Source organism: Benincasa hispida, chromosome 1, assembly GCF_009727055.1.
Source record: "Benincasa hispida cultivar B227 chromosome 1, ASM972705v1, whole genome shotgun sequence".
NCBI classification, from domain to species: domain Eukaryota; kingdom Viridiplantae; phylum Streptophyta; class Magnoliopsida; order Cucurbitales; family Cucurbitaceae; genus Benincasa; species Benincasa hispida.
The window spans coordinates 19,389,471-19,409,826 of NC_052349.1; the positions used below are offsets into that span (position 1 = coordinate 19,389,471).

The 20,356-nt window shown below is 31.0% G+C and overlaps 2 protein-coding genes across 2 annotated transcripts; both read left to right on the forward strand.

Moving 5' to 3' along the window:
• Window positions 1-1,835: 1,835 nt before the first annotated feature.
• Window positions 1,836-6,319, forward strand: LOC120076220 (exopolygalacturonase-like). The gene is made up of 5 exons (XM_039029985.1): window positions 1,836-2,039; window positions 3,550-3,867; window positions 4,118-4,407; window positions 4,495-4,723; window positions 6,095-6,319. Exons 1-5 carry the CDS (start codon window positions 1,836-1,838, stop codon window positions 6,317-6,319), a joined length of 1,266 nt encoding a protein of 421 aa, XP_038885913.1.
• A 5,746-nt stretch (window positions 6,320-12,065) lies between these two features.
• Window positions 12,066-14,878, forward strand: LOC120088121 (cell wall protein RBR3). The gene is made up of 2 exons (XM_039045199.1): window positions 12,066-13,738; window positions 14,446-14,878. The coding sequence occupies exons 1-2, from the start codon at window positions 12,347-12,349 to the stop codon at window positions 14,617-14,619; spliced, it is 1,566 nt and encodes a 521-aa protein (XP_038901127.1). The 5' UTR covers window positions 12,066-12,346; the 3' UTR covers window positions 14,620-14,878.
• The last annotated feature ends 5,478 nt before the right edge of the window (window positions 14,879-20,356 follow it).

Genomic DNA, 20,356 nt, shown 5'->3' on the forward strand with positions numbered 1-20,356 from the left:
TTTTTTTTTTTTGTTATTTCTATATATATTTTGACATTTTTTCCATCTACGAAAATTTTCCTATTTTCTATTTACAAAATAAATTTAAAATTATAAACAAAATAAACAAAAAAAAAAAATTGTCCATGCTTCTTATTCTCTCCCAAAACCTTCCACTATTTCTTTCTCGTCCTAGAAATTCATGTGTGGTGAAAAATAAGAAAGATAAAACTATTAAAAGGGGAAAAAACCCACAGTGATGAAAAACAATCCTTCTGGACATTTTGATCTCTTTAACGAAAAAAAAGTCAACGACATGTAAAAAACATTTGGTATAACTTAACTAATTTAAATTCTTTTTGAACTCTTTTAAGTGTTGTACCGTAGAATTTATAGCCTTGGATTGATATTAGATTCATTCAATTACGTTTTAGGCGACATGTCCTAATTTTTTTCAAATTTTGGATTAATAAAATTGATAATTAAAATTGATTCATGGACGATTTTAAAAAACAACCTTAACAAAGATTCTAATTAATTAATTTTTTTTGTACAAATGGGATAGAGGATTTGAACCACGAATCTCTTGGTATTTATTATATATTCATGCTAATTGAACTAAGTTTTTTTTTTTTTTGTCTAAATTAATTTATTAATAACAATTTAGAAAATTATGTTTGTCAGTGTAAAAGAAACTTAGCTAAACAATTACCTTTAAATTTCAAAGCTGAAATTACAATTCATCTATACTTATTAAAAGAAAATAGAAAGATGTTACTATTTGTTAAAACAATAAATAATCTGAAAAAGTTAGTTTTTAGCTTACCTATTTTGTAACCTATTTACAAACAAATTTCTGCATATAAAACAAATTTAGCATATTTCTGCATATAAAACAAATTTGGAAGGAAAAATAGAGATGTAATACAAAATTTGAAAAGATCTAAAACATCTTAAAAAATCTCTTGAATAAATGAAGAAACTCATACTTTTTACGGTGGATATAGGTCTATTAGACTAAACCACTATAATCCTTCTGCAGATCTTCTTCCTTCTCTCTTCATCTCATAAGTTACATGCTCATTTTTTTTCAAAAAATTTCTTCTTCGATCTACATGAAATGATCAAGACCAAGAGAGAGAAGTTAGAGAGCTTTAGGACTCTAAGTGAGAGAATGAAATTGACAAAATGAGAAGATAAGATTGATTACCTGAAATTTTTACTTAATTTTTTTTTTCGGCTACTTGGCTAAAGGCGAATCACATATGAAAATTTCTTGACTTTGTTTCTGGGCCAAATAAAGTGATACTCTTCTTATTGGGCTTTTGTAAAGAAAGAAAATCCTATTAAAGAAGGTTCATTTATTTTAAGAGTTAGAATTAAATATATTGAAGAATAGAAATTATACATTTACAAAAGTTTAGAGTTTTAATTAATATAATTATGAAAGTTTACTAATATAATGTGATAGTTTTCCTATGCTGTTTCCAATTTAGATGTAAGTTCCTAAAATATGGGATATAAAAATTAACGTAGGTAGTTAAAAATTAAAGTTAAATATCTGGTCTTCTTCACCAAAGAAAACGGCTCAAAACTCAATTAAGAGATGGCAAACAGAAAATTAAATTAAATACGACCAGAAACGATTTTTTTTTTAAAAAAAATTAATTTTGAGTTCAGAAACGAACTAGTTATAACATTGTGGAAGAAACTCCAGATATAAAAATACCTAACTCTAATTAATTAATCATAATTACTTCAGTTAAAAGATTTTTAAAAACTCCAAAATTCATCAAATTATAAATTGTCAATCCAAATCATTTTAATGCATCAGAGAATTTCAAAAAAAGTAAACCATGAAGCTTTCACTACTTGTATTCTCTTTTCTTCTTGCCCTTTCTCTATCTGCCCGCAATTTCTCTGCCGCCGGTAGTTTTGATTTTCTTCTTCCGCCGTCGTACTCGGCGGAGTCCCCCGCCGGAGATCCTTGGATGGGACTACGTGTTTTTGATGTAAATGATTATGGGGCAATTGCTGATGGGAAGACAGAGAACAGCTTGGTAAATCGATTTTAATTTTCTCTGTTTTGGTGATTTATTTATATCAATCTTTATCTTTTATTTCTGTTTACTTTTAGAAAATACTATTGGAATTCAAAAAATATAATTATTTTAACTCCCATAAAGAGTGAACTTTCAACTTGCAGTCTTAAGTTAATTGAACGCTACTCACTCTAAATTTGTTAATAAATTTGACTTTAGAACTAACTTAGTAATTAATTGTGGATTAACGAATAAATTATACCAAACTAATTAATTCATAAGTCAAAATTAACCCTACAAAATTTAAAATCTAGCCTCAAAATCAAACAAGATAAAAGAAAAACTTTTCGCCCATTAATAAATTGGTCAAACCTAGTTAATACGTATCCGGGATGACTAGAAAATTCATTACTTTAAGAAATTTAGATTTTTTTTCCCTTTTAAAATAGATTTTTATGTATGATTATTATTATTATAGCAATTAATAAAAATTAATGTATATTAGTTTCATAAAAGAATTGTTTCTTTTAATTCAAATATTTATACATAAAAATAGATATATATATAAAAAAAAACTATTTTATACTGAATTTAAACAAAAGTAAGAACTCCAATACATATTCAAACGACTATATTAACATACTTACTTGAAGCTGAAGTTATCTTTTTAATATTTTTTTTTGTAAGAAAGTTAGAAATTCACATTAAATTATGTGTTTGATTAGATTGGACCTCAACCTAGTGAAATGTTGTAACTTCTATACATTTATTCAATTTTCACTAGTAGTTTACCCACTAATATAATTCTTTTTTTTAAAAAAAAATGTATTTTTTCTTTTTTTAACTCATTAATTTTAGTAACATCAACAATCTACACAAATTCAAATTTAATTGATGCACGAACTATACCGGGAATAACTTAACCAAAAATAAAAAATTTTAACAAACAATTAGCTCTCATTTTTTTTCTAAAAAAAAAAACCTTTCTAATCAAATTTATACCATACACATGTTTAATTCATTGAAATCATATGAATTTTAAACGAAATTGGGTGGAGTAAAATTTTGATTTTTTTGGGGTTTGTTATGTGATAGGAATGGGTTGAATAAAGACAAATGCAATTTCGGATGTACATAAATATTAATTTTTCTTTTAAAAAAAACACTAATAGATACTAAGTATTTTTCTAATTTAATAAAAAGAAAAAAAAAAAACCAGTTCAATCCATACTTCCAAACTTTATTTAATTTTTTTTCAATTCACCCCATGAAATATAAATTTGAACTTCATATTTTTTTTTTGTCGCAAATATTAATCTAAATTAGTTAAATTATATTTACATTGGAAATTTCATTTCATTAAATTTAAAATTACTATTAAAATTAAAATTGCAACATTTCTCTATTTAGAGTGCAGTTTAATGAAATTGAAACACTTGTCAAATTTAGGTGTAATTATATATATATATATATATAAAAGAATTAGAAGTAAAAAGAAAAAGAAAAGCTGAGAATTATGTTGATATAGGCATTCATGTCGGCATGGGAAGACGCATGTGGTTACAACGGAAGCTCCATGGTGTTAATACCAGAGGGCAATTTCTTCGTGGACCAAGTTACATTTTCAGGCCCATGTTTCAATGACATCTCTCCCAAAGTCCTCATTTTAGGCACTTTGATTGCTCCCACCAGCCTCGCCGACGACTTTTGGATCCGCTTCCAGTCCCTCCGCCGCTTCATCCTCACCGGCGGCGAAAGTTCCGCCATTCTCGACGGCCAGGGTGCCCCAACCTGGTCGTCCGGTTCCGCTTGCCGTCATCGCATGACTTGCGATGCGTTCGCCACGGTATGCATGTACATGTTAAATTACAATTTTAATTTAGTCTCTTTTTAATTTTGTATCTAAACTTTAAAAAATGTCTAATAAATACTTACAAAATTAAATTATTTTCTTAAACTTTTTTATTTTTAAACTTCAAAGTACATATATATGGTACAAAATTATATGTTTAAATATCTATTATGTTGTTTTTAAAGTTGAAATTAGATAAGAATAGATTTATAATTTAACTGAAATACTTTATTTTATGGTGCAGTCTTTGAAGCTAAGCAATATATCGAATGGGATAGTGAACAACATAAGACTTGTAGATAGCAAAGGCTTTCATGTTTCTATTTACGGGTGTGACAATATTCATCTTTCTGGATTCAATATTACAGCTCCTTGGGATAGTCAGAACACTGATGGAATCCATATAAGTCAATCCACCAATATCAGCATCACTATCTCCGACATCGGCGTCGGCGACGATTGTGTTTCCCTTGGACCTGGCTGCGTCAACGTGTCGATTTCAGATATTAGATGTGGTCCAGGACATGGAATCAGGTATTGTATATTACGAATGCTTTTATAGTTTTCTTGAGAATTGATACTTACATAATTTTGAAGAAAAAAAATACTTTGTAATTGAAGTGTGGGGAGCTTAGGAAAGTACAAGAATGAGAATGATGTGATGGGAATAAGGGTGGAGAATTGCACCATAAATGGCACCCAAAATGGAGTGAGGGTAAAGACATGGCCAGGAGATCTTGTAAGCAATGCTACCAATTTGACATTTCAAAACATTGTGATGATCAATGTCTCAAACCCCATCATCATAGATCAACATTATTGTCCTAACCATTCTTGTGACCCACAAGAGGTAAATAGTTCTTTATTTGTATCTTCTTTCCATTCTAAACTTACTTCTTATTATATATATTTATTTACCTCCTTTCACGCTTAAATCATAAGTTTAGTTTATTAAATAAATTTAGGTTCTACTTCATAATCCTTTCATAATCTTTTAAATTTAAACTTATAAATACTACTTTCATTTATAAACTTTTTTTGTTATTAATTTTTTATTGATATTTTTAAAAATCATGTCAAAATTTGAAAACTAAAAAAAATAATTTTTAAAATTTTATTTCTTTTTTTATCCAAATAAGAATTCAAATATTTTTTAGAATACGTAAAAACTATAATAAGAAAATTGGGGATATAAAATAAAGTGCAAAAACTGAAAACTAAAAATGAAAATATATATTATCACAGTGGAGTTTAGTGTTTTAAATTTTAAAACATTTCAATAAAATTTTCTAAATGGACATAATGACTCTCTTACGTTGGTATTCCAATAATGTTTTTTATGATTGGGATTAACACTACGTATAGGAAAAGAAACATGACCAAAATTATATTATGCTCCAAATTATCATATATTTTTAGTAATTTCAAAGAAAAAAATATATATTTTTTGATAAAAGTCAAGAGCACCTTCATCTCAAAAGGAAAAAAAAGTGGAAAAAAAACACTTTGAAAAGTTTTTCGAGATTACTAGATTAAGAAAGCTTAGAACACTATCAAGTGTATATTGATATACTACGATGTTCAAAAAATCCAATGACTCGAAAAATTGGATCAATCCAATCTAATCCATACGATTGAGGTTGAGTTATTAATTCATTTGGATTGGTTTAGATTTAAATAAATGAAAACTTTATGGGTTAGATTGGTTCATAAATTCACAAAAAATAACTCGAACCAACTCGAACTCATTATTAACAATAAAAAGTATGTTTTCTTTTACTTTTAATATATATATATATATAATTTTACTTAGTTTCATGATTTTTTTAGATTATTTATTATTCATCAATAATTTAAATAGCCTTTTAACACTATAGCAATAAAAAAATTTCATAATATAATTAAAATTAATTTTCTAATCTTATTTTAATATGGGAAGATAATTAACCAATTTTTTTTACATTTTAACACGTTGTTTATTTTCAAAATAAAATTTTAAATAATAACTCGAGTAGCTCGAACCAAATCAACCCAAAATTTTCAGAGTTGGGCTGAATTTGGTTCATTATTTAAGAAGGGTTTGGGTTGCAGAAAAATTTACAATCCAAACAATTAGATTGAGTCTAAAAAGTATTTCGGTTAAACATTAGATGTTAAGAATTTAAAAAGTTTATGAAGTAAATTTACTTTTGGCGTAACGTGTGTTGTTTTGATTGATCAGTCATCAAGTGTGAAGCTGAGTGATATCAACATAAGAAACATAAGTGGAACTTACAACACTGAGTTTGCAGTTAACATACAATGCAGCACAACCAAGCCTTGTGAAAACTTTCAACTTTCTTACATCAATCTCACTGCCATTCAGCCACCACAAACTCATAAAATTGGCCATTTCAACTGCAAGGGTGCTCTCAATTCTTTCACCATTTTTAACTCAACATTTTAGCTTCATCAGCATTATTTTACAGACCCTCCTAGAGTTGAGTTAATTGTCCACAATTATGGCTCTATTTGTATCATATGATACGTATTATGCCGAGAAATTGAAATGAAAATTTTGTAGCCTGAATCAATATTTTAATGCATCATAGTCACATATATGATACGTATATGTGAAATTATTTTGTTATGTTTTAATTGTGAGCATATCTTTTGTTGTTTATTGTTTCACTTGGTCTTACTCAAATATCTAGAAATCTAAGTTCAATCCCTAAGTTAAAGGGATCGAACTTCAAGATTTGGAAAGAAAACCTAGAGATACTTCTTGGGTGTATGGAATTGGACCATGCACCGATAAACCTACTTCTACTGAGGAATAGCCAAATACGACTAATATAGAGAAGTGGAAACGATCAAATCGCATGTGTCTGATGATCATTAGGCACTCCATTCCGAAGTCTTTTCGAGGCTCTATCACGAAAAGTGAAAATGCCAATAAGTTCTTTGCTCAAATTGAGAAATATTTTGCTAAAAATGAGAAAGGAGAAGCAAGTAGTCTTTTGACTTCTTTAACTTTTATGAGGTATAAGGGCAATGGAAACATAAGGGAGTACATTATGGAAATGTCCAATCTCGCAGGTAAATTAAAGGCACTTGATATCGAGATAAATGAAAATTTACTCGTGCATCTGGTACTTATCTCTCTTCTTGCACAATTCACTCAGTTTAAGATAAGCTATAATACTCAGAAGGATAAATGGAGTATTAATGAGCTTATCTCACAATGTGTGCAAAAAGAAGATAGGATTAAGAGAGAAATGACAGAAAGTGCTCATTTGGCAATAGGCTCTCGTGATAAGAAGAAAAAGAGAATTGTGGATGTTGCAGAAGGGACATCTCAGCAGAATAAAAACAAGAAACAAGCTACTGAAAATCCTTGTTTTTTCTGCAAAAAAAAAAGGTCACTTCAAGAAAGATTGTCCCAAGTAGGCCTAATGAAAGAAAATTGGACTCAAGAACTATTAGCTGTTATTTTATTGGGTATTCTAGCACTCTTGAGGCTTCAATTTTTATGATCCCACTTCTAGATCATTGTTTGAGACAGGAAATGCTAAATTCCTTGAGGATGTTGAGTTTGGGGGGAAGATAACATAAGGAAAGTTGTCTTTGAAGAGGAATTGGTTTCTTTTCCTCATGTAATTATAAATGATGTTCAGGCTCCAATTCCTGACTTCATTATTGAACCAATTATAGAACAAGACAATATTGAAGTCCCCGTTGTTGAATCTGAAGTTCAAACTCAACAACCTCAAGAAGTGTCACTAAGAGATCTACTAGAGAGAGAAGAAGTGCAATTCCAGATGATTATATTGTGTTTCTTCAAGAACATCCAGATGATGTGGGCGTAATGGAGGATGATCCAATCAACTTCCAACAAGCTTTACAAAGTTCTAACTCTTAAAAGTGGATAAGTGCTATGGAAGAGGAAATAAAATACATGAAAGACAATGACATTTGGGAACTTTTTGAACTATCATCAGGAGTGAAACCCATAGGTTGTAAATGGATATTTAAAACCAAAAGGAATTCACATGGCAATATCGAAAGATATAAGGCTCGTCTTGTTGCAAAGGATTTTACTCAAAAGGAAGGCATTGATTACAAATAGACTTTCTCTCCCGTTTCATCGAAAGACTTTTTTAGGGTAATCATGGCACTGGTAGCTCACTTTGATTTAGAGCTACACCAGATGGATGTAAAAATTGTGTTTCTCAATGGGAACATTGATGAGACGATTTATATGGTGCAACCAAAAAACTGTGTCTGATAATTCAAAGTCTATGGTGTGCAAATTAAAGAAATTCATCTACGGTCTCAAGCAAGCCTATCGCCAATGGTATCACAAATTCCATGATGTGATAACCTCATTTGGTTTTGAGGTGAACATTGTGGAAGATTGTGTATATCATAAGTTCAATGGGAGTAAATCAATCTTTCTGGTATTATATGTTGATGACATACTCATAGCTAGTAATGATGTAGGTTTATTGCATGACACTAAGAGATTTCTCAAAAGAAATTTTGAGATGAAGGATCTTGGTGATGCTTCTTTTGTATTAGGAATTGAAATACTGCAAGATTGTTCTCAAGGTATTTTGAGATTGTCACAAAAGAACTATATTGAAAAGATCTTGAGTAGATTTGGCATGAAAGCTTGTATGCTGGGAGATACCCCGATTGCTAAAGGTGATAAATTTCATTTAGGTCAATGCCCCAAGACCACACTCGAGACTAAGGAGATGTAGAAGGTTCCCTATGCATCGGCCATTGGAAGTCTAATGTATGCTCAAGTATGTACGAGTCCAGATATTGCGTTCATAGTTGAAGTGTTAGGCAGATATTTGAGTAACCCAAGGATGAATCATTGGAAAGCAGCCAAACGGGTTATGAGGTATTTACAGAGAACAAAAGATTATATGTTCACTTATCGGAGATCAGAAGTTTTGGAGATCATTGGGCATTCTGATTCTGATTATGCTGGATGTCAAGACACTTTGCGATCCACTCCAGGCTATATCTTCATGTTGGATGGAGGAGCTGTATCCTGGAAAAGTGTTAAACAAACACTTATGGCTTCTTCTACCATGGCTGCGGAGTTTATAGCATATTATGAGGCATCCAATCATGGAATATGGTTGCGAAATTTTGTCACTGGGCTGCAGATAGTGGTTGGCATAGAAAGACCACTAAAATTATTTTGTGACAATAAGTCGGTTGTGATGTATTCCAACAACAACAGAAGTAATACGAAATCAAAACATGTTGACATGAAGTTTCTGGTTGTTAAAGAAAGAGTTCAGAATGGTCAAATTTCGATAAAACACATAGGAACAAACTCTATGGTGGCAGATCCATTGACTAAAGGTTTACCACCTAAAGTTTTTCATGAGCATGTTGTTCACATGGGTGTTAGTCACTTTTTTGATTCCATGGTTTAGTGAGAGTTTGTTATTGAGGATGTTCTTTGACTTTATTTTGTTTATTTTTTATATAGAATAAAGTTGATGGTTTATGTTTTATTATTTGAACTTGTTTATCATGCATGTAGTTTAGCATAAAGTTGTTTTAGAATGATCTCATTAAGAAATTTGGACCAGTTGGAAACAGGCATGATCTAGATCACTTTGCATGTAGTTTCCATGCTATCCATCCATACTTGATCTATGTCATTGAATGTATTAGAATTGGTGATCAAGAAAGGTTTAGTTACAAGGGTAGTGACGAAAGCCGCCTTGATTCCGTGCTAATACAGGAGATGGACCAGATTGAACTAAAGGGAAATTCTATTATTGAAATAACCTGTTTATGCACGCTTAAGGTCTATGTGATTTAATTATATTAGGTACATAGACATAGTCCAAGTGTGAGATTGTTAGACATATTTAAATAATAATATATTTAATTAAAGTATGAGCAATGTATGTGGATTAATAATTTACTACATTGAGTTATTTTATTAGATTGGGCTGATCTAATTAATTAAGGCCCTAGATTCCTAATTGAGTATGGACTTAATGGGTAGAAGCTCATTCCTAGTTAATTAGGGTTTAGTGGGAACCCTAATGGAACTAGTATATAAAGAGACCTTAGGCTATGGTCCCCGATATACCAAAACAATAAGCACTCAGTCTTTCTTGAATCTCATCTAGAGAGAGATCCCAATAAAGTTTTGGTTGAGGAAGACCATAGTCATCCATCATCATCTTGAAGCTATCATCAATTTTGCAATGGAATCCGATATGTTATTCTTGACAATTTGACATGAATAATCCTAAGGTTTATCTATTTAATATAGATATAAAGAATTTATGTTAACAAGTAGCCAATATATTGAGGAAACTATTAATAAAGCGCATACTAAATACTTCAAGACAGCCACTATGACAAAGACAAGTGATATATATGGATGCAACCACTAGCTATTTTAAGAACCCCTTAATGCTAGTATGTATATTATATCTAAGATCCTTGTGATAAATTTGACAACAATAATAAACCATTGTTTTGAGGTTGAGATGACCACCACTATACCAAATCTCAATTTATTATATTTTGAAGCATATCTATTATATGTAATGTCAAAGCAACTATGAATTGTGTCCTAATTGTCTGATATATCAAGAAAACCATCTATTAACAGAACTAATATTATTCAGATAACTATTATATCAAAACTCTTACTTTGAAGATTACAAACAAACCACCAAAACAAGAACATAAATAATTAAATCATAGTATGTATTTCATGCTGACGGTCATAATTATTTTTAATTAAGTCTATAAAATATAAATATTCATTCCACCTCTAAATCTTACTTTGTTATCCATTATTACAAATATTTTTAATAATCAAGTCAAATTTTGAAAACAAGAAATATTAAATTCTAAAAACTTGTTTTTGTTTTTGAAATTTGACTAAAAATTTAACTCTTGTACATAATAAAGATGCAAATTGTATAAGAGTTGAAGGGAAATATGCTTAATTTTCAAAAATGGAAAACAAAAAATGAAGGTCCCGTTTGTTAACCATTTTGTTTTTGAAAATTAAACATATTTCATCCATATATCTTACAATAATTTGCATCTTTTTTAAGTACAATTGTTGAATTCTTAGCCAAGTTCCAAAAATAAAAATAAATTTTTTGAATGCTATTTTTTTTAGTTATAAAAAATTGGCTTTGTTTTTTAAACTATTCGTGAAAAGTAGATAACAAATGAAGAAATTTGGAAATGGAAGTAGTGTCTATTAAACTTAATTTTTTTAAAAAATAAAAAAACTAAATAATTATGAAATGAGACTGAAATAATTATCGAATGAAGCCTAAAGCATTTAGAAACAACACACTGGAAGAATTGATCTATTCCAACCAAGTTCCCAAAATAAGAGCTTTGGTGGAATTGATGCTCAATCAATTTGGTTTCTTTTTCAGCTACTTCAGTTCTCCCATGTATGCTTATTGTTCCACAATCAAGCAGCTCATTTGAATAACTTCATCCATTTGAAGTGGCCTTAGAAATAAAGTTTTTCCTTGGTTGAGCTTTAAACATTTATAACTTGATTATAAATGGTTTTCTTTCTAAATTCATATTTTTTTTCTCATTTAGTCCATTTTTACTAGCAAGCATTTCTAATTTAGTCCATTAATTACAATTTATAAATATTATTATTATTTCTGTCGTTTTGAAAAACATAGAAGTAATATTTCATACCAATTGATTGATTAAAGTTAGAAAAAATATCAATTTATAATCATAAATTTTAGGGATTGTATCAATTTAAACTCTGAATTTTTTTAATTATATCAATTGTCACTTTCCATATGTTTCGTTTCGAAAAAGACTTATATGAAATTTATATATTGTATCAATTAAACCTTCAAATTTTAAAGAATGAATCAATTTAGACTCTTAAACAAAAATTTCTTTAAATACGTCCATGCATTTACTCTAATCATCTATTTTGTAAACCGGAATTTGAAGAAATATAAATATATTTCAGAATTAATAAATAAATAATTTTTAGAGGTAATCAAGAATTTAAATGGATTGGTTTATGAAAATTTAAGAGTTTAATTAACTTTTATTATAAATTTCACACTATATTTGTAGAATAACATTTAAAAGTAGGTATAAATTGAAAGTTACCCAAAAAATTAAAATCTTAGAATTAATAAATAAATAAATAAAAACTGATAAACTAAATATTGACCGGCAGGGAGTCACGGTCGGTGAAACTTGAAAGCACCAGAGAGCTCAGATTCAGGAGAGACTCTTTGGAACCCTGCCGTCCCACTCATTTCCGCCGGACCTTCCGCTGCCGCCGTCTCCTTCCACCGTCGTCGGATCTAGAATCTGCTTTCCATTCGATTCCTGATCCCTTGATCTCTTCCGCTTAGGTACGCTTCTGAAAAGGGTAGATCCATTTTGAATTCCTATTTTGATTTCTTATCTGGGGATTTGAATTCAACAAGCCATGAATTCTAATTTTGGGAAGAATTTCGAGTTTGATTTGGGACTCGGATCCTCTCGCTCCAAATCACTCAATGATCAGAAAAACAAAACCCCATCATCATATTCTTCCTACGCTTCCTCTGGTTCGTCGTATTCTTCGACACAGACGAGGCCGGCCTGGCAGCCTAACAAGCCCTCATGGACGCATCAGCCGGCGCCGAATCAGGCGGCGTGCCCTAACTTGTCCAATTCCCCGGCTTCCATGGTTGGTGATATATTTGGGAAGACCTGGGGTTCCACAGCGACTTCCGGTTCCACTGCTGGTATTGGAATTGTTGAAAAGAATCCGAATCTGTTCGGCGATTTGGTAGGTTCTGCCTTGGGATCGAGTAAGAGCAATTCGAATGTTCCATTGAAGAATGCGGCTCCGGCTTCGGTGTCATCTACTGCCGCATTGAATAAAAATTCGTTTTCGATGGGAAATATGAACGATTCGTTGCCTAAATCCAGTAGTAATCCGGGTAAAAATAGTGGAAATTGGAGTTTTGAGAATCTTAGCAGTTATAACAGTTTGAATAGTAATCAGAGTAATACCACCAATATCAAGACTCCCAATCTGGGAGGTCCAAGCATGAGTTCAACCATCGGCAGTGGTAAGACGAGCTCTAGCAAGGATCCCTTTGGTTCTTTAGTTGACTTTGGATCTAAATCATCTGGGAAGCTGAATTCAAAAAGTAAGAGTCAAAATATCAATTCAAGCGAGGACTCATTTGGGGATTTCCAGAATGCTTCAAATCCAAGCAAGAGTCAAAATATCAATTCAAGCGAGGACTCATTTGGGGATTTCGAAAATGCTTCAAATCCAAGCACTACCGCATTTCCTTCAAGCAGATCGAGTGGGAATGGTGGTGATTTCAAGGGATCAAGTTTTAATTCTGGCATAAACATGGGTGATTTTGGAATGCCCTCAATGGATTTTGGTTCCAAGGTTCAAGATACTGTTCAAACCACTGCCAGTGATCCACTTGATATGTTGTTTAGCTCATCCAAAGCCCCAACTGGAGGTGCTCCGTTGGCATCTGACACAGCTGGAGCTTCGCAATCCTTGGATGCCGATGATTGGGGATTGGATTTGGAGTTTGGGGGAGGTGGTCATGATGTGGGTGGTTCAACAACTGAGATTGAAGGACTTCCACCTCCTCCAGCAGGGGTGACAGCTTCTTTGGCAAAGAACAAGGGAGTCGATGTCTACAAGCAGGGACAATACGCCGATGCTATTAAGTGGCTTTCTTGGGCTGTGATTCTTTTTGAGAAAGCTGGTAACAATGCTGCCATGGTTGAAGTTTTGTCAACAAGAGCTTCATGCTACAAAGAAGTTGGGGAATATAAGAAAGCTGTGGTTGATTGTACAAAGGTAAAGAATCCAAATTCTCGTATAATGAAATATTTGCTAATGCACCCCTTTCACCCACTCCCCTAAGCTGCAGGTACCATATTAGTCTTATGAACACATTAACTTGGAAACTATGTTTGTATCAACTAGGCACCCTGAATTCTTGGTCTAAGTAATAGTGACATTAGTTGGAGGAAGTTTGGACTGGTTCTCGTATAATTAAATATTTGCTAATGCACCCCTTTCACCCACTCCCCTCAGCTGCAGGTACCATATTAGTCTTATGAACCTATTAACTTGGAAACTATGTTTGTATCAACTAGGCACTCTGAATTCTTGGTCTAAGTAATAGTGACATTAGTTGGAGGAAGTTTGGACTGGTTCTTTTTTTGCAGCAATCATAACTTGGTCTTGTAAAGGGGGGAAACAACTAACAACTTTATCTGTTGTGGGTCTCGGTATTAGTTGGAGTTAGCACCATATTGTGAGTCAAGTTTTCACTTTTGTAGACATTGTTTGATGGAGGGGGGAAAACTGAGTGATATAACATGGTTAGCTGACTGGAGGAGTTAGAGTTAGCAGACAAATCTTAGATTATTGGTGTCCATTGTTTAGTTTTTGCTTTAGATAAAATTACTTTACAAAATCTCATGTCTTCTGCCAATCCACCCACAATTTTTGTAACTGTAGAGCACTTATAAAAAGCCATATCCTGCTGTGCTGTGCAGGTATTGGATCAGGATGTCGCAAATGTGACTGTTCTCGTTCAACGAGCACTTTTATATGAAAGTATGGAGAAGTACAGACTTGGAGCCGAAGACCTGAGGGCTGTCCTGAAAATCGATCCGGGTAACAGAGTTGCAAGAAGCACAATTCACCGGTTGACTAAGCTGGCAGACTAAAGGTTCTTATCACAATTTTGGCTGATGTAGTTTCTTGAATATAGGATTACACTGGTTCCCCTCATGCTATCTAAATTTGGTGGTGGAATGACTCCATATTTCGATTACATGGTTTGGTTTTGTATGCGTGCCCCTTATGATCTTTCAAAATGTATTACGTACTTGTATTGTTTATGACAAAATAGAAAAAGACTGTCCTAATCGATTGTTCTTGTACGATGGCCATGAAAATTCAATATATTCAATTGCCTTACATATCCTTTTTGCTGTTGTCTTGAATTGGGCCACTTAGATGGCTGTTAACATCAGCCAAAAAGTGAGTTATGTTAGTAATGAAAACATGTTTAGATTTTTTCACAAAATGTTGGGATGCTTTGGCTGACTGAACTTTAGCAGGAGTTGGCTGCTATTTGGTTAAAACATTTTATGAAGTTATTTGGGAGATTTGATCTTGGTAGTTGGTAGCTTTGTCATTGGAGGTCTTCAATCAACAGTAACTCTTGAGGAACATCTATCCAATGCTTATACACTTTGACTAGATCTAAAATCTGAAACAAAGGCTTCTACCAACTGTAAGATCAAATGTCCCTAACAACTTTGTAAAGTACATTCACCTATCAATATTGAGCTCTTGCAGATTAAACAGTCGAGTTTTCTTTTCTGTATTGGGGATACATAAGATATGGAAAAAGAAGATTCTCCTTTGATGGATTGCTCAATTGAAGGATATTTCACTTGAACTTATACACCAAATTGGAAAAGTTGAAAAAATAAGAGCCATTCTTTGAGATAGAGGTAGAAACTAAGGACTTGGTAGGATTGTAACATCAAATTTTGTTTCATATTTCTTTTATGTCGAAAAAATTGAGAGGCATTTTTTCTCCAATCTTTTGAAATAGGAATTTTTTTCGTCAGCTCCATTTGAAATAGAAATTTTTCTGTCATTTTCTAGAGTGTAAGGACTAAAATGATATTGTTCATTGTCTTAAAGAGTGTAAGAACCAAAATGATATTTTAACTTTATTTTATTATTTTAGGGGTTTTCAGTTTGTAATATTGTTGAGGACTAGCATTATTATATAATGGTTTAAATAGGTCTAAAATTTAAAACAAGTTCTTCAACAACTATAAGAACAAATATCTAAACACTTGAAATTTCAAATTTTCTTTGTCAAATAGATCTTTAACTTATTTTACGTTTTTTAAAGTCCACAGATTTACTGGACATTGAATTGAAAGTTTAAAATTTCAATCAAATATAAAATTTAATTTTGTATTGAATATATAAGTTAGCTTTTTAAATATTTGACTATATTAGGGACCTATTAAATACAAAATCAAAAGTTTAAGAATAATTTTAGGTCCTTTTTACTAATATATCATTTTAATTATAATTTGTTAATTGAAAAATAAAATATGACAATATTAAATAAGTAATTATCTTAAAATCTTATGACATCCTTGCAATATCCAACTATTTAAGTCATATTTTTTTTAAAAAAATTTACGTAAAAGTAGGATTTGAAATCACACTCTTTTATGTGGTAACAAACAACAAATCCTTTATGAAATCACGAGGTTTCAAAGAGGACATTAGTTTGGAAGTAAAAACACCTTAGTTATATTTTAAATTTCTTTTATCAATTTTTTTATCCACGAAAATGTTCATTGATATAAATATATCTCAATTAGTATGTCCATAAATTGCCAAAGTGAGTATAGCTCAATCGACATTAGTATGTATTAATGATTAACAAGTTTGTGGTTCCAATGTCCTCATCCCCTATTGTACTAAAAAGGTATATTCATATAATTAAAAACTTTCAATATTAATATCGACATCAATATTTTAGTCTTATTTGCAGGATGGAACTTTTCTGTTGGCCTAACTTTCAAGTGAGCGAACCTACTCGAAGGAAGGAAATGATGGAATTTTTGCTCGCACTATATCATTAGGTCTACAAATTGAAACGTATAACATTTGAGATAATGCAGGATTAAACACAAAAGATCCTTTTTTAGTTCTCTCTTTAGCCCTATGTCTCTTATCCTTAGGAGGTATTCCTTCACTAGCAGGTTTTTTTGGAAACCAGCATTTATTCTGGTGTAGATGGCATGCATATATTTCTTGGTTTAAATAGGACTCCTTACTCGTGTTGTTTCAAGATACTATTAGATAAAAATAATCAAGTTATTAATGACTGGACAAAACCAAGATTTAATTTTTTCAAGATGACCAACAAGAGCATAGCTCAACTGACATAGTGCTCGTACTAGAGACCTTAAGGTTTGAGGTTCAATTCTCTCACCCCACACTTTAATTACAATACATTTGCAAAAAAAAAAAAAAAAAAAAAATCCAAGATGAAAAATAGAGTAAATGAGATACTATTCAAGCAAAAGATTAATTCCTTTCGTGGAAGACATATATATCTCCTGTCAAACCCCCGTCCAAATTACCTCTTTAACCTAGAAGGTGATGTGAAGTCTGTAATACTTACTATCCACCTTAACTTGTTTCACCCAATAACTTCTATAACCATTTAAACAACATAGTTTAAATCATCATTTACTCACAACCAAATTTAATATTCATTAAAATTACTTTACATGTCCCAAAACCCACTAGATACAAACAGAATCCTAAGATACTGAAACCAAGCAAGAAGACCAATCCTAATCCGAAGGAAAATGAATTAGTCCTAGTGTGTACACCTGCCCAAATATGAAAACTAATATGAACCCTATAACTTAGCATGCATTAGTTTCCATATAACTCATGTGTTATATTTTGCAGTCATTCATATTAAGGGTAAAATTTTATTTCTACACTCAGTCAACGGTACAATCATCACAGACAAAAATAGTCTAATCCATTCAGTCAATGCCATTAAGTCATGTAGTTCAGTCAGTCATAAATTATCAGTCCCAACAATCTAGAATAATCATTCAAATCCGTTGCTCAAGAAATAAGTCCATGTAATCTCAAGTAACCAATCCATGTATTATTAAGTAAATAGTTAAGTAATCTTAAATAAGCAGTCCAAGAGGTAAGGACGACTAGTTTGAAGGGGAACTAGTAGAAGGACACTTATCTCAAAGTTTTAGTCAATACAAGCTCAAACAACCTTAACTTTTATTTGCCCAAAATGTCACAAACCAAGTCTTAAGTGATAAACCAAAAATTAAGATTTCCAAAATAAGGCCAAAATTCCCAAACACCCAAATTACATCATCCTGCCAAATATTTATAGTTCAATGTCCAATTACTTACCCAAATTGTCTCAAAATTGATCTCAAATTTGGTGAACAATACTTCAAAATCCTTCAATTCTTGAATCAAATCCTATACCAAAAATTAAAAGTAATTCCATCATTTAGGACTTAATTCCAATCACAATTTAACCCAAATGTCTCCAAACAACTTACCCAACACATGGTTTGATCCCAAAACCACTTCGAAGCTTCAAAATCAACAAAATCCAACAACTATATCACCAAAATCAACCTTTAACTTTAATGGACAGCAGCTTTAGACCTTTTAATCCAACCTCCAAAAATCACAATTAAAACAAAAGTTAAGTCGACACTTAGTGGGTATAAAAAAAATTCTCAATAAAGACCCCAAACCTTACCAAAAAAAGGACGCCTAACAATTTTAATCTTATCGAAAAGCACCTTAAGTGTCTGTAAAATCCAAATTCAACATCAAAACAATATGGGTGAGCCAAAACTTAAACCAAAATTTGATGGGTATTCAAGATCTTCCAAGAAAACACATAAAATACTAAATAACTTACCCAAGATATCAATTCCAGTGATAATGGCACCAGTGGCGGTGGCAACCACAGACAGGCGGCGGGTGTTGCATTCGGACGACACAAATAGTTTAGGCTAGCATCTGGTAGTGAGGGTCTTGCATGAGGAGGGTTTGCGAGAGTGAGAGAGAAGTGGAATTTCCAGTTTTACAAATTATATTCAGCAGCGATTACGTATAAACCAGAGCTTCAAACAACGATCTAACCATTCAAAATGAAACTCTATATGTCCCAAACAGACTGATCAAATTTCAGCACGATCCAACGGTTTAAACACTGAAAATCAACAATTTTGTGGAAGCTATCGCTGAAAAACCGAATTACTTTCTCTCCGATTACCTGCTTTTTTTCACTCTCCTTAAATTTCAAAAAATCCCAATTCTTTCTTCTTTTTTTTTTTTTTTCAAATTTTAAAAATATAAATAAAATATTTATCACAATATCTCCAAAATTTTCAAATATTGTATTACATTAATAAATCAATTTACTTCTCAATAATTAGTTTGAATATCTAATCAATTAAATTCAATTTAATTAATAAATATTTTTCGATTATTTCAATTTAATCTTAATTTTCAAAATGAAAGGAAAATTAAAACTCAATAATTTTAGATAACTTTAACTTTGAATTTTTTTGAAATTCGAATGTTATATCAACTATTAAGAAAATCAACCTCGAAATGAAAGAGTTTGTGATAAAGTTGTCATTACGGCCCAAAATTGGGGATATTTGGCGGTTCTCCTTGCATCACAGCATTTAAATTTACGTTACAAACTAATAGTATATATAAATAATTATTCAAGATCAATTAAAGCATTACCCTTCTTCAAAATAAATTAATTAATTTAAATTTTCCTCAAATTAATTCAATAAAGCGTTACCCTTATTACGGGGTAAAACAGTTAACAGTACAATTATTCGGCCCATGGGCTCCGGCCCAATACATTCCAATGAAGGGAAAGAAAACCGGTTTTAAATTGTTTCGCCAATATTTCATTTGTTGAAAAGTTGTATCAATTTAGGCTTTAAATTTTTAATTTTATCAAATTCGACATTAAATTTATATAAAAGTATTATAGTTTTAATCTTAAACAAGTTTAAATTTTTAAATTTTTAATTTTGGTTCTAATTTATATACGTGTCGCAAGTTTAACTTTAAACTTTATAAAATGTTGTAATTTTAATACACTAGTAGGTTTTTTTCCATGTTGTTAAAAAAGGTTTGTTGTTCGATGAATTATAAAACATGTGAGAATGATGTATTGATGATTTTTTTAAATAGAAAAACAATGTTACAACTATTTTTGTAATTTATGGATTTTGTAAAGTTATCGCATGGTTAATTTGTGCAATCGTCAAACTAAAAAGTTTATTAAATAAAGTTAATGAGTTTATGAAGGTTTTTGCATTGTATGTTTGTTTTTTTTTTCTAAAAAAAAAAATTAGTACATGAATTAATAAAAATTGAGCTTAAAGGTTAAAATTGCAAAATTCATATGAGCTTACGGTCAAAATTGAAGGAATTGAAAATTTAGGGTTCAAATTGATACAACCGAACAAGTTCAAAATCAAATTTGATCTTTTCCCTTATATTAATCTCTAAATTTTGAAATATTTCGTTTAAATTACTCAATTTTTTATTAAAAAAATTGAAAAGTCATTTTTAGTTTGTATCGAGAATTTCGTTACAAATTGGATAATATTTAGGTGTAGGTCAGTTGCATCAATCTTCATGCACCCTATTTGATCACAAAAGGATTTTTTTTTTAAAAAAAGATTAAACTATTTTGCAAAAAAAAAAAAAAAGAAAAAAAAAGAAAAATTCTTCGGGTGGCAATTTATGATTCGGCACTTTGATGGACCACACAAAGATAGATATAGCCTAGATGCATCAAAGTTATTTTCTTACCATTTTCTT

What these genes read in the sequence shown, in the direction of transcription:
- LOC120076220 (XM_039029985.1), top strand. Translation starts at nt 1,836, where the DNA reads ATGAAGCTTTCACTACTTGTATTCTCTTTTCTTCTTGCCCTTTCTCTA. An exon ending in GGAAGACAGAGAACAGCTTG is followed by an intron (nt 2,040 to 3,549) that starts GTAAATCGATTT and finishes ATGTTGATATAG; the next exon opens with GCATTCATGTCGGCATGGGA. An exon ending in ATTCTTGTGACCCACAAGAG is followed by an intron (nt 4,724 to 6,094) that starts GTAAATAGTTCT and finishes TTGATTGATCAG; the next exon opens with TCATCAAGTGTGAAGCTGAG.
- LOC120088121 (XM_039045199.1), top strand. Translation starts at nt 12,347, where the DNA reads ATGAATTCTAATTTTGGGAAGAATTTCGAGTTTGATTTGGGACTCGGA. An exon ending in CTGTGGTTGATTGTACAAAG is followed by an intron (nt 13,739 to 14,445) that starts GTAAAGAATCCA and finishes TGTGCTGTGCAG; the next exon opens with GTATTGGATCAGGATGTCGC.